We start from the raw sequence: 15,413 nt of genomic DNA, 5'->3' as shown, positions 1-15,413 counted from the left end.
CGCAGGTTCCACAGTTGGAAGCATCTTGCGGCATACCGGACTCCGAATGAGTCTCAGTAGAGGCCTGTGAATCTGAAGTAGCGGGTATCAGGGGCTGCAAAAGCACCTGAGTACCGGCGAACTGGCGACTAGCTTAGGAGAAGCGTCATCGGCAGCTTTGGACCTATGCGGTCTGTCTCTGTCTTTATCTTTGTGTTTTTTCAGAATGTCGGTAGTTGGGTGGCTTACCAAAGCCATATCTAGATAACTGAACCGGGTACCAAAAAATTTAGAAGCGGAAATATACCGACGACGAATAGTTCGTTGTTTAAATAAGGCACAAAACTGACAGCGAGGTACGTCATGGTCAGGGCCTAGGCAAGGAATGCAGTATGAATGAAAATATTTATGAGGTATATGCTTTCCACAAGAAATACAATTATTGACTTTTACTGACATCGGTTTAGAGCAAGAAAAAGTTTCCCCAATGGGGTACTTAGCATAGTTGAAGACTTCGGTTCTGAAACTCGAAAACGAAAATTTCAGGAGTCGGCCGACCGGCACTTGCGAACTGCTTCTGCTTCAGGCACTGCACAGCAAGAAGGACTGATGTAATGGCGTCAGCTGCATGCTTTATACCCCTAACTACCTGACGTCATGGAAGACGGGACAGCAACTGATGCAGGACCCAAGACTTTGTTAATCAGGCCAACTGAGGGCTACTGCAAGCAGATAACCCAAATGTGATGACTGCAACAGTGAAACACAAAAAACATCTTATATTTTTTATTGCTCAAGGGCAGCTCTTGGTGGTGATGTAAAGCTCACATTTTTCCTATTTATGCCACTGACTTAATCAGATAAAAAACACCATAATAAGCAGGACATGAAGTAAAAAGTAAATATATAGAGATGCCAGTATGCTACATAACATCCATGGTTGTACACATGCATATACACTTAGGTGTGCATATTACCAGACATACACAAACACAGGTACATTTCCTTATGACCATCACCTGTAAAAGTTAATATATTTTAAATTAAAAGTTGTTAGGACTGACACAATGCATTCCAGAATTTTAAACTTTCCTCTATAAAAAATCAGACAGCTCTGCATTAATATTAAACTCAGACTACAACTTTCTGTTATGTATAATAAAAGAAAATGTGTACACACACACCCACATCCTAAGCGAGCAAGAATGTATCTTCACACCTACTGTTGCCATGAAGACTGCCTGTTGTTGCTTAATGCACCAAACCCTGCTTGAACATGTACTAGGGTTCTACTTCAAATTTGTGACAACAGCTGTTATCATAGTTAATCAATGCCATGCCAAATGTTTTTGTGGGGTCTTTCCCAGTTTTTGACCTAACTTTCCTCACACTACACATATGCCACCCACATTAACACATTGATGCTACTCTTGCTGCCTGTGAAGTACATCCTGTGGAAAACATCATGCCCACTTACTATGATTCTCTCTTCCGCTGACACAGGGGTCAATGACAGATGCAATATTAGAGCTGATGGGCACAATCAGAGGGATATTTAAAGGATGTCATTCTACTGCAGTTTCCAGGTACATGCAATGATAAATGATACACATACTATAAATCTGTTCTTCACATGTTGCACCAAGAGTTGATTAGCCCCATCTCCCTGGAAGAAGAATGACATATGTGAGACTGTCTTTTTCACACTCACAGTGATCCTCTAAATCATCAAGATAAAATCTTAACATGTCTGACTACATGGCATAAACAGATGGCACCTTGACTGTGACTCTGGTAACTGTGGTTTGATTACTAGCTCTGGATCTGAAGAAGCCAGACAGGCAGTGGTGAGAAGGATATGTATGCCATCAGGGGCATGCTGGGTGGTGCAATTTCAATGGTGGAAATCGGGGAAACCACCAATCAAGCCACACAAGGAAAATAAGGGCTGCTTTGCGTTAACACCTCTTGCAGAGGTGAAAGGGCAGCTTCCATGGACAATCCATTGTGTGTCCCTCTACAACTCCCATCCGTGTGTGTGTGTGTGTGTGTGTGTGTGTGTGTGTGTGTGTGTGTGTGTGTGTGTGTGTGGAAAAACAAGAAAAAGTCTGAAACCACCTCAAAAGCTGTCTGAATTATGTCCCTTCTAAGTTGATCCTTGCTGTGATGACTGAGGAGGGGGCCACTGATCAAAAGACAGCAAGGGAAAAGAATGTCAAAAAATGGTGACTTCTAACGCTTGGCAACCAGAACCTCATGTAGAAACCCAATATTTGTACTAACAAATCAGTCTAAATTAATCTTATGAAAGGTGAAAGATATATTTTCAGTTTATTTAAAACTGGAAAAACATTTTCATTCTGCAACATTCTGGTCTACACTATGAGCACACCCCTACCATATAGTCTTCTTTAGTAGCCGAATGGTCCTTTCGTAACCAGCTAAATGTATCTTCCACATTCCACTTCACCAGTTTCCTGCTTTCTGAAGAGGCATTCCTGGAAACAGAACAGAGAAACTACATTAAGACCAAAGGTAATTCAGTGAAATGCAGACATTCCTCCACACAAACAAAGCATACCCACATCGCAGTTGTAATATCAGCATATGGTTCAAATGCATAATCCAGTCATTCGTGAAAACCCTGTGATCTGTCTGCTAACTTTACAGCACAATGTATAACTTCAGCTTATGATACCTGCAACACTTTTCTTTATGTTAGATTAAATAATGCTGCTACTGCATACTTGTATCTAATACAGTCAAATTGAGTACTTGTACAGTGTTTCAGTGATCCGATTTTAATGTGACAATTTTGTTTTCTTTTCAGAGTATGACTGTTTTGTGTGCCTTCAAGCTTTCACTGCTGTCACTGTATATAATATGTTAAGGTATGTTTCTTGTTCATGTCTATATAGACATATTTATGTGAGTGTAGTACGCTAATTACTAAAAAAAGCAAAAAAAATACATGTAATACTTCAAAATTCTAGTGTACGCAGTCGTGAGCTGCAAACTGGAAGCAAGGATCCAGAATGCTACAGGATGTCAAGAGGGCTGTCTTCATGAATCTTTCTCCCTGAACTACAGTAAAAGGAAAAGCTGTAGTCGTTAACCCCCTTATTCCCATTAGTACATGGGGTTGAGGTGTCACACCATTTTGTAATAATGCACAAAAGCAGCAGAATGGATCCACATCTCATGGTTTACACTCACTGGAAATGGCAGACAGCTTAACTCCCTATATGAACTTTCAATTAATTTTCTCAAAAGCAGTTAGCAATCATCATTGCAAACATGCCTTCTATTGCCTATTGCACACCAAATAATGCAAGAGATGTCAAATATCTTACCATGCTGCACTCCACTCTTTTATGAATACACGACTGATTTCATTCAGTAAACTTATTCTTAGGGGCAGACATCCCTTACTTTGCTTCTAGCATGCATACCACTCACTCATTTAAGTGTCCTACCCTTTATTCACACATTCCTGATGCAGCTTCTTAAGTTATACTTGTTGCTAGTCTCTAAACTTTATTTCTCCCAACAATTATAAGCAAAAGAAACAAACATTTTTCACAGAAAAACAATTTGTTGGTACCAACTTCTATGTGACATAAAAATGATAAAACACTAACCTGGACTCAATCAGCCTGCTTGCAGCTTCAGCATATCTGAACAACAGTCGTTTTGCTTCATCTCTGTACTTGATCCGAGACAGTCTGACAACAAATGAAGGGATACAGGTTCATAAGCACACTCCAATGTTAATAAATTCTGCGACAATATTTGTTGTTTAAATGTGCACAAAACTCTTCTTATGTAATGAACATTCTGGATTCAGTTCTTAAACATAAAACAGAAATCTATCAGACACTTAAAGATGTCATGACAACATAGTAGTATTAAAAATTGTAACATTAACCTATTTAGTTTCCACAAAACTTGTCACGCCTTTCTTAAAATCAGTCTTCCAACTGGCAATTCAGTGAATCAAACATCCCGAAAAAAAGTTAGTTTGGGTCATGGAATTTCGGAAGTGGGTCTAAACTATGTATCGATCTTTCACAGTAAATTGTAACCAGTAAAAAAAACTTTCTTTAGTGCTAGTGTTTATATAAATGATTCTCACCGCCTCTATACACACATACATATACACACACACACACACACACACACACACACACACACACACACACACACACACACACACACACACACAAGTATCCCCACTGCATAATGGCAAGGAGACAAGCTGCTTACTGAACATTAACCAGTTCTTTCTTCCCTGTCTGAAATGAGTAACATTCATGTTGAAGACAAGAAAGATTCTTCAGCCATCAAAGTGTGACCTTTGCAAGCAGAAACCATCTTAGGATCACCACTGCCTTTACTGCCTCATGACCTTGCCTAATTATTCCAACAGTTAAAGTGCCAGTATTTCAGCCCAAGCCAATTAATATAAATAACAATTAAAAAGGCCTTCCTTGATATGTGCAGTGTTGGACATATGCAGCTGGGTGGCAGTCAAAGGAAAGAGCATCTTCTGAAGGGATGGTTAGGCTAGACAACTGGCTTGAGGAAGAAAAGTGTAAGGTATGGAAGCGATAGCCATGCAAGCTTGGATCATTATCCACAAGACTGCTACCACACTCACACACCCCGTCCTCAGGGAGTCCTACTGTTCTAAGAAACCTATTCCACAGTCTTTAGACTCAAGATCTTTGAACTTTTATTTATTTTTTTATTTTATTTATCCTTTGTTGATTCATTTATGCCCAGAGAAAAGATCATATGACAGAAGAGAATTGGTACCCCAACAATGAATATACTCAGACATCTACAATTAAGATATGCTTTTAACACAACTGAACTAAGCTCATCACCATATTCGCTGTTGTAGTACTGATTCTTGGGAAGATTCCCAGAGTGTTCGTTCTTCTTTCGGCTTTTCCCGGTTAGGGGTCGCCACAGTGGAACTTCGGTCCGCTAATGATTGGCAGTAGATTTTTTGTGGGTGCCAGCTCAACGCCCAACCTTCAACGAAGGCACGCCCATTCTACGCATGTCTTTCGAATGCCACTCGACCGCGGGGAGGACATGCAGACTCCACACAGAAGGCGCTCCAGCCGAGAATCGAATGGGAGAACCTCTTGCTGTGAGGCAACAACGCTACCGCTGCACCGTCGCGGCTTGGAAGATTCCCAGAGTGTACAGATCAGAAAGTGGTTGGCCTTGGAAAGCGGCAAAGGACAACAGGCCCTGCAACATATTCATGGAAAGCCTACCCTGATTTTGGCAGCACTGCTTAGGTTTTTATGTTTGGAAAATGCCTGCAGAGAAGGCCAAGATGCTACCTCCCACATAGATTGTGCGCCAACCCCTGTCAGATAGGCAGTGGTAACTGCAGCGGCCCTCACAGAATTTGCTAGAACAAATTCTTACCATGAAAGGAGTCATAGAAGCAGATACCACATGCTATTCACTTGTGACATTTTCTGTTTGCTAACCAGTTTATCCTTCCTCCCCTCAGGAAAATAAATAAATAGCTGATCCTAATGTGCTTATTTTCTACTCAAGTAAAATCTCCGTTGCCTCTGCATTTTTTCTCCATTATTTTGGGGAGATGGAAAATACACAGAGATGCACAGGCTCAAGGATAATCCTGTCAAAACATTAGGCATGAAGGAAAGGTTAGTCCGCAGGGTAACTGTCTTGGTGAAAAATTAGAATGGGCTCTCTGCACATAAGGACCTGCAGCTACAAGATTCTTCTAGCAAAGGTTAGAGCCACAAACAATACTGTTTTCCAAAAAATGAAGCATGAAGGAGACAGAATCAGCTAGTTATAAAAAAAAGGTGTGTGTGTGTGGGGGGGGGGGGGGGGCAAGGTGAACTTTTCCAAGGCATATTTTAGATCACTTGGTGAACTGACTTCCCTTTTGGTGCTCTCAAATGCAACACCCCTTTAAGGAATTGCTTAAACAGTCAACTGGAAATACAGCAGACAATCCAATGGCATACCTGTTAAGATGGCACAGACATGTACCTTCAGTGAGGTATATGACAGGATTGTTTTGTAGAAGTTTAATAAGTATGTGAAATAAAGTGACACTTGGTCAGAATTTAGGTTCTGGTCCCTGTTAAGGCACCACAGGGAAAACCTCTTCCTATTAACTAAGTATGATTTCCTTGTATTACCTAGTCTAGCCTCCCTCAAGATACACAGAATGTCCTTACTAAATATATGCCTGAAAGAGATAAAAGGTAAATCACCCAGTCTGACAGCTTTCATGTTCTAAAATAGGGATGGACAACAGACCCTGTGCTCTAGGTTAACAGGTCCACATAGTGGGACAGCAGGAGCAGTTTTGCCTTTACTAAGCATAGATGAAGGGAGAACCAATGCTGCCTCAGCCAGAATGGAGCTTTACATTTTGTAACATCTTAGGGTTTAGGATACCTCATGCCAATGCCTGAACCTGCAGAACAAGCAGCTGCATATGTGGCATTATGATGAAGACTCACGGAGAGCAATGATAATAGAATTCACAACTGCCACGTTGGAGTCCAACTGCTTGGGGGTTTCTATGATGGGCGGCTGTTTTCAGAGTTTCCAGCATCTTGTCCACCAGGTCTCTCTGAAAAGTATCATGTGCACCACATAGTTCATAGCTTTAATAGAGAAAGTACAGGTGCACAAGTCCTACTTACCTGTAACAGTTGATGTTTGAATTTCACAGTGCTCAGTGGTATATGGGTTCTTTGTCTGCATAGACCCACGCTGGCAGCTTTCTAGAGCTCAGAATCCCCTCCTCTGACTCTCTGTGATGGGGGATTGGCTAAGCCCCTCCCACCAGGGGAAGCCTAACCCCTGCTGCAGAATGTCAGTTGTCCAGTTTTTTAGTGCAGTTGTAGGACTTACACAGTCGATTCTCCTCAGCAGCCTGCATTGGTGGTTTACAGCTTCCAGCTTAAGATACGATCCCCTCTAGGAACTTCCTTCTTTTTTATTACTATATACTTCCGAATATGTGTGTATATATATATATATATATATATATATATATATATATATATATATATATATGTGTGTGTGTGTGTGTGTGTGTGTTACTATAGATTTTTGTTAACTTTTTATTTTAACATTTTTGCCATTTATTACTGCAGTCACTTCATCTGGGGATTCTAACTTACTACTGTGCTGTTTGCATACTTAATACTGCTTTTTAAGCAGTTACGGGGCTTTTCTAAACTGTTCTATGACTTTTACTGGAAAACTGAAAATTTCCTTCTATATCACTGTTGCAGTATTCTATACAGAAAGTCTCTCCCTCCTAGGGCAGACCGATGCTCATCCAGTATGCAAATGCCTAAAGGCCTTGTATGCGCTGTACATCCCATCTATGCTCCCTGCACGGAACGTAGGGCGTAAAAGGGACATACAGATAACTACCCAGAACTTCTTTGCCACCAGTTTGAATGGCATTTTTAGCTAGTTGGTCTGAATGCCTTGTTACTGTACTGAATATTTAGCAACATCAGATAAGTGCCACGTTGAGACTATTCTTTACACCTCAATGGACTTCACTGTACCTCTCCTTCTCTGTCTCAAGAAGGAATTCGTTTTTTTTACTTTTCTTGACATCACTGGACTTCACTATACCTCTCCTTCTCTGTCTCAAGAAGGAATTTGAGTGGTGGATTCAACAGTTCGCTCTCAACCCAAGCTGTTCCATTCAGCCTCTGGTCCCTACTCAAGAGCTGTTCACCGATGTCTCCAACATGGGGTGGGGGGCTTCTCTTGGTCACCTGAAAGCTCAGGGCCTCTAGCTTCTCCATCAGAAGTCAGACCATATCAACATCAAAGAGATAAGGGCTCTGACTCTGGCCCTTCAGGCTTTTCAATGAAAACGAACTGGCAAACCAAACTACGAAAAAACAAGAAACCGGGCGGTTGCGAGTCTGCAGTCAAATAAATTTATTTAAGCGCTTTTCGTCAGTTCTTAACAGCTAACTTCATCAGAACAAGAACCATTAATACAAACCTAGTATATATACACATCATGATTAATTAATTAACACACATTAAAGGGGCAGTAAAAACATTTGTTCGCTCCAGTTTTAAAGTGAGTTTCCAACAGGTTACTCACAAGTGATTCAAAGATTACCACCAACGTTAACTAAACAATTTAAAAACATATTGAACAGAATAAAATAATAAAAACCTTGTCAGGAAAAACCTAGTTAAAAAGAGACACACACAAAGCAGCTCTCTACGTGGCAACTGTCACACAGATCCTATTGAACCATAGTATTACATGAAGGAATGCATGTAGATATGTAATGTACTGATTTCATTTGTATGTTTATATTTATATCATCATTTATATGTCATTTAGTGTACTCATGTTTTTTCATCTCTTCAGACTATTTAATTTCAATATACTGCTAACTGAACAAGCGTCATTTAACCCTGGGGTACTATATGCATTTAGTCTAACCTGCCAAGTTAACTCGAGTTCCTCAAGTTTAAGAGGTCTTGAGCCCCCCCTGGTATCAACTTTAACTTGATCAATAACGAGGAACTTGAAGGAATGGTCCTTATGACTAGAAATATGTTTTGCTAGTGCATTGTCAGGTTTAAATTTTCTTATAGCATATAGGTGTTCATACATCCTGTTGCATAATCTTCTCTTAGTTTTGCCTACATAGTACGCTGCGCAGGATGTACACTTTGCTAAATATGTTACAAAAGTGGAATTACACTTGTATCTACCCTTTAGTCTGTATATTATATTATTGATTTGGAAAGTATTGATTTCATCTACATATTTACAATAGTTACAATTAAGGCATTTATTCATGCCTGGTTTCCTCACTATTGCCTTCAGGCTTTTCACCATATCACTGATGCAGTGTGAATGATGTACATCATGCTGGACAAAAAAATCACTTTCCTTACCTATCCATCATTCTTAAATACGTATCAGGTGGATGAATGGCTTGGACATCCTTGGTCCACGATGAACATAGTACAGTTGTGTATCTACCATAAATGTAGATGTTCGCGTGTATTCACTGTTGCAGTCCAGGTTACCCACCCTCCATCCCCCTTTCTTTGCTGGGACTTATCTATACTTCTCTATCCTATACAACCTATGTGGTATATTTGCTTGTAGATGAAGGTATTGTTTTATTTTACTGTATGTTTTTATAAGCAATATGTATTGCCTACCTTCTTGGGGGCACCTGACATCTGGGGCAAGAAAAACTGAAGAAAATGGCAACAGCTGCATCTTATATACCCCTGGCGCACTGACGTCAGGGAAGAGGCGACAGCAACCGACGCCGGACCAGGACTTTGGAATTCAGGCCGACATGGTAGCTAGCAGGATGACCCAAGTGCAGGACAGTGGAAGTGAAATGACAATCCACATGGACGACAACAGGATTTCCAGGAGAAGGGGTTCTTGTTCATCAAAACAGAGACAACATCAAAGGATCTCAGCTAATGCCAGAAGGAAGGGCAGAAGATTGTCAGTAACTGGCAGAGAAGTGCAAGTAAACGTCAACACTGATGGAGACTCGCTGCAAGTGTTGCAAAGGGATGGCAGAGCTTTGTAACCCAACAAGCTTACCATCAGAAGCAGACACCAAACAGTCAGTTGGAGCAGTCCATGCTAATGAAGATGGTTACAGCCTCCACTGGCTAATAACACTGGCATCAAAAGTGTCAATATCAATATCACCATGGGTGACAAGGGCACCAACACCAAGGAACGGACATCCAAAGGTGCCGTGGGTGCAGGCAAGCTCTTTTGCTGGTTCTGAAACTCCCAGTGAAACAAATGGGATAGTGGGCAGAGAGGGGAGAGAGTTTATAGAGGAGATATAGAGGAAGCAGAGGGAAGCTGGAAGGGGGGGCATCAAAGCATCTCAGTCTTGCAAAGGGTTCTTGAAGGACTCTGAGGAGAGAAGAGAAGAGAAGAGCCAGCTCTGCTGGAGTGGATAGAACCTGACAAGCCAGCTCAGCCAAAAAAAAGCCTTTCCTCCTCTTCCAGGAGGAAAACAATGATGTTGAATGATGTTTTTTCCTAGTTGAGAACAGAAGAAAAGAATGATGAGCCAACAGTGGTGGTCTGCAGGTGCAGAGGATGCCAACAGGGAGGATCACTTTCTTTTCATTTTTTAAAAACTTTTTCAGCAGTTCTTTTTAACAATGTTTGAAAATTAAAATCTTATACAGCTATACAACAAAAATTGAAAATCTATCTTACAATACTATACAGCACATGGCGAGCAGAAGCTTTTTTTAGAACATTGAGGCACTGTTTAAATTTATTTGTTCTGTTTGTATTTTATCATATTTATTTTTTCAAAAAAATAAACACAATGCAAAAAAATGTTAGGTTCGCAAAACAAAAGGAAAAAAGTTAACCTTTTAGACAAAAAACAAAAGGGAATAACAAGGGATGGAAAGGGGAATAAATAGAGGGCAGAATAACAGCACAGACAGGAAACTGTCACACACAACAGAACGGAAACTGTCATTAAAGATCTTGATTTATATTTAAATCTTCAGAAGTTTAAAAAAAAAAATCCAATGTTGAAAAAAAAAACATGAAAATCCTTCTATTGCTTGAGCTAGTTATGGATCACACTTAAAGTGGCAACGAGATCTGAAGAGGCTATCTAAAAAAGAAGTATTATGGGTAAGGTGAGGAGGATTCCTAGTGCTGGAAGGCTGGACCCTTTGGGGAAGGAAAGGGGGGTGATGTTTTACATTTGGCACTGTTTACATACTACCAACAATAAAAAACTTCTTCCTTTTGTTTTCTGGCAGGAGGCACTCTTGAGAGTGAAAATTCATCAGAGGTTGGTTGGCTGTCTGGACTTGAAAATCTGCTAAGTCCCGGGACAACCTTAGAAGTTCCTGAAGGGAGCCCTGGGGGGGGGGGGGGGGGGCAGTGGAGACCTGCTCATTTCTGGTAGAGACAAACATAGGCATATTAGGCTTAGAGTTTAAGTACAGAGTACACCTTTGTACCATAAATGTAGATGTTCGAGTGTATTCACTGTTGCAGACATTACACTTAGGGTAATCTGCTCGCCTGAATAACAAAGTCTTGGGTCCTGCGTCGCTGCTAAGCTTGTCTCTCCATCCGCCAGGGTTATAAAAACATGCAGCCCACGCCATTTTATTCAGTTTTTCTGCCCCAGATGTCAGGTGCCCCCAAAATGGGAGCAATTTTATATGAAAATGCACTTTTAGCAACATAAACTTTACCTTCATCTAAAAGCAAATACACCACAAAGGCTTTAGAATATAGTGAAGGAAAGAGAAGTTATAGAAAAGGGGGATGGCGGGTGGGTAACCCGGACACCTACATTTATGGTAAGTGTACACAACTGTACTATGTTCTGCGTGTTTCACTGTTGCAGTCATTACATTTGGGTAGAATCCCAAAGCTATGGATGGGAGGATGGAGCTAAATAGCATTAGGAGTGGCTATAAGGCCCTGCAGAGCTGCAGTGGCAAAGCCTGCCCTGGATTTGGAGAAGAGAGGCAAATGATAATGCTTCGTGAAGGTATGAACAGAGCTCCAAGTAGCAGCTTCTAGAATGTCTTTGGTTGGAACTCCTCTGAGAAAGGCTGCTGAGGTAGAGGTAGCCCTGGTGGAATGTGCCCTGATTTCCTTGGGCACAGATTTACCATGGTGCAAGTAGCAGAAATGAATGCAGTGGCTTATCCACTTAGAAATAGTCTGCTTTGATATAGCCTTCCCCTCTGATCCTGAAGCAAATGCCACCAGTAGTTGCTCATACTTCCTTAGAGATTTGGTCCTGTTTAAGTAGAATCTTAGTTGTCTGTGTACGTCCAATGAATGCAGAATACACTCTCCCTTATTCTGCGGATTTGGGTAAAATGTTGGCAGGTGAATAGTTTGGTTAAGAGCCACACTGGATACCACCTTTGGCATAAAGGAAGGATTGGTCCTGAGGGACACCCTGTCTGGGTAAAATGTAATAAAAGGCTCCACAGCCATGAGAGCCTGTAGTTCTGAATCCCTTCTTGCTGAAGTGATTGCCAAAAGGAAAGCTGTTTTCCAAGATAAAAATTTTATATCTGCAGTAGCTGCTGGTTCGAAATGTGGCAGGGTGAATTTTTCCAGCACAAAATTGAGGTCCCATGCAGGAGTTGGTGATCTTCTGAGAGGCCTTAAATTTTTGGCCACTCTAAAGATACTGTTTTAGCAGAGGATGAGAAAAGATTGTAGGCTCCGTGTTGCAATGAGCCGAGATGCCAGAGGCATGGATTTTTATTGAAGAAAAAGATAGGCCCTTGTCAAGCATCTCAGTCAAGTATTGTAAAATCTGAGGGATATTTGGTTTTGCTGTGTCCGTTCCTTGTGCTTGGTTCCAAGCACAGAATCTCTTCCATTTATCAGCATAAGATTTTCTAGTACTAGGCCTTCTGGCTTCCAAAATGACATCCATCACAGATTTACTGAGAGGTGTTGTTTGAATAATTAAATGATCAGCCATGCTGCAAGGTTCATAGTTTGGAGCTGAGTGTGCTGAATTTGATTGTTCTGCTGAGACAGTAGATGAGGTATTTGAGGCAAGTACTAAGAAGGGAGTTGAGACATATTCCTTAGAATTGGGTACCAGTGCTGGCGAGGCCAGTCCGGAGCAATTAGGATCATTTTTGGTTTTTCCTGTCTGACCTTTAGTAAGACCTTGGAGAGAAGAGGCAGAAGGGGAAAGACATAAACTGATAGGTTTTTCCAACTGAAGGATAGGGCATCCACTTTCCATGTTTGTCTGTGATAAGTCCTTGTGCAGAATTTGTCCAGTTGATAATTTTGGGGAGAGGCAAATAGATCTATGTCTGGACTCCCCCATTTCTGTGTTACCATGAGGAAGATTTGTGGATCCAGTTTCCACTCGTGTGGGTCCATAAGATTTCTGCTTAGGTCATCTGCCAGAGTTATTTTGTTTTCCTGGCAGGAATTGAGCTTGAAGATGTACTTGGTAAGTCAAGGCTGTGTTCCACAATGCCATGGCTAGTCTGCAAAGGGAGTAGGAATGTATACCCCCCTGCTTGTTTATGTACCACATAACTGTGGTGTTGTCCGTCCTTACCAGTAGTTGTCCTGGATGAAGTAAGTCTTTGAAGGCTGTCAGAGCATTCTGAACAGCTAGCATCTCTTTCTGGTTGATATGCAGATGCATTTGTTTTGGGCTCCATATGCCCTGAATGCATCTCCCCGCCAGGTGGGCCCCCCAAGCATAGTCTGATGCATCTGTAGTTAGGGTTTGGGTGGCAGGGGGTAGAGTGAATGACAGTCCCTTGTTTTGGTGACATGTCTCTGCCCACCATAGAAACTCCTGTTGTAGGCAGGGAATGAGAGGAATCATTGTTTCCAGACTGTGACAATGTTGACTCCATGAACTTTTTAGGTACCATTGAAGTTTCCTCATATGCAGTCTTGCATATGGAATTAGTAGAATGCATGATGCCATGAACCCCAAAGCCTGCAGAATTTGTCTTGCAGATAACTGGGTTTTTGTTGCCATCTGTTTGAAGTATGTTGTCAGTTGCCTTCTAGCATAAGGTAAGCCATCTGGGCAGTTGTATTCAAGCTTGCACCCAGGAATGTAATTATTTGAGAGGGTACCAGTTGTGATTTCTTTTCGTTTATTGTGTACCCTAGGCATGTTAAAAGCCTTTTTACAAATGCCAGATGTTGAAGAAGAATGTCCTTGTTCTCTGCTTGAATGAGACAGTCGTCCAGGTAAGGATAAATTTGTATGCTTCTTTGTCTGCAAAATGCAATTACTGGTGCCAGGTACTTTGTAAAGACCCTGGGCGTAGTAGATAAGCCAAAGGGCAGTGCAGAGAACTGGTAATGCATAAAACCTGCCTTGAAGCAGAGGTATCTTCTGCACGATTCCCTTATTGGGATATGCAGGTATGCCTCTTTTAAGTCTAGAGTCACTAACCAAGCGTTCCTGCCCATCATAGGCAGTAGCTGTTGTAAAGTCAGCATTTTGAATTTTGGAATGTCCAGGAATGTGTTCAAAATCGATAAGTCCAGTATTGGACACCAGGCATTGTTTTTTCTGGGTACCAGGAACAGTTTTGAATAAAAGCCTTGTCCTTTTTCCTGTTCTGGTACTGGTTGAATAGCCCCCTTATCCCTGAGGGACATAACTTGTTTCTGAGCCTCTGCCCATTGATTTTGTGGCAGATCTGGCCAACCGTTTGGAATTGGCAAAGTGTGGAAATGAAATCTGTACCCCTGGGATACTATGTTTAATACCCACTTGTCCTGGGTTATTAACTGCCAATTTTGAGCATGAAGTGCTAATTTTCCCCCAAGGGGGCTGCCAAAAGATAAGCGCTTGGTGAAGGTAGAGGGAAGTCACTGAGACTGCTTACTGTAGGGTTGTGCTTTGTTTCCTCCAGATTTGGAGGTGGAGGCACCCTATTGCTTTGACCTGTAAGAACACTGTGATTGGTATCTAGAGCCTTTTGTGCGCCTGGATTTGCCTTGAGAGGCTCTGTTGGACACAGGAAAGGACCAATTTTTAGTAGGCTACTGCCTACTGAAACTGGGTGGCTGCACTTGTAAGAAATCTTTTACAGTTTGCATAGATTTAGCTATGCCTTCCATTTTCTTTAAAACCTCTTCTGCCTTATTATCAAACAGAGTATCATGCTGTAAAGGGGCATCCAACAATTTAGCTTTAACATGATCAGGCAGATTTTGCTCCTTGAGCCAGGCATGCCTTCTAATCACAGATCCAGTAACTGCGGCCCTGCAAGAGGCCTCCAAGGAATCAAAACCACATTGCAAAGTATGCTTTCCAACCTGTTCTGCTGCATGCAATAACTCCTGTAATACTTTATTTTCCACTCAATCAGAAATGAACATCATTTTCTGTTTCAATAAGCCCATAACATGCTGTTGATATTTAAGCATATGAAACTGGCAGTTTAAGGTCCTAATTGCCAAGGTTGCAGACGTATAAACCTTCTTTCCTCATCTATCCAGCGCCCTGGAATCTCTATCAGAGGGGGTAGGATTTTTGGCTGTAGAGGCCTTTACACCTTTAGGACCCTGTGAGATAGACTCAGGATCAGCAGCAGGATGTTTGAATAGAAATTTGTGGGAGTCAGGAACCCTGTAATATCTGTCTGTCTTACTAGGAGCCGGAGATAGGGAATCAGGAGCCATGCTTGATTCCAAAAAACACATCATCAACAATGTCTAATACAGGAGGTATAGCCAAAGGCCTATGCTGAGGAAGAAGAAGGAAATCCCTAAGCCTCTTTTTTGATTCAGAGAAATCCTGACTCTCCCAATGAAAATGTTCCCTTAAAGTATGCAAGGTTTCTCCAAAAGAATAATCCTCAGGAGA

At 41.4% G+C, this 15,413-nt stretch overlaps 1 protein-coding gene across 1 annotated transcript in view; it reads right to left on the bottom strand.

The window, feature by feature from the left end:
• The window catches only part of PCIF1 (phosphorylated CTD interacting factor 1), a 797,200-nt gene that overhangs the window by 414,357 nt on the left and 367,430 nt on the right, over positions 1-15,413 (bottom strand). Inside the window, exons 8-9 of the mRNA XM_044090229.1 lie at positions 3,621-3,704; positions 2,378-2,477 (exon numbers count right to left, since the gene is read on the bottom strand). Coding sequence (XP_043946164.1) covers positions 2,378-2,477; positions 3,621-3,704 — 184 coding nt within the window. The remainder of the gene's footprint in view (positions 1-2,377; positions 2,478-3,620; positions 3,705-15,413) is intronic.

The sequence above is a fragment of the Protopterus annectens genome, chromosome 12.part0, assembly GCF_019279795.1.
Source record: "Protopterus annectens isolate FY-2018-M chromosome 12.part0, PAN1.0, whole genome shotgun sequence".
NCBI lineage: Eukaryota > Metazoa > Chordata > Ceratodontiformes > Protopteridae > Protopterus > Protopterus annectens.
Note: the sequence above shows the minus strand (reverse complement) of the source record. Positions and strands in the feature narration are given on the sequence as shown.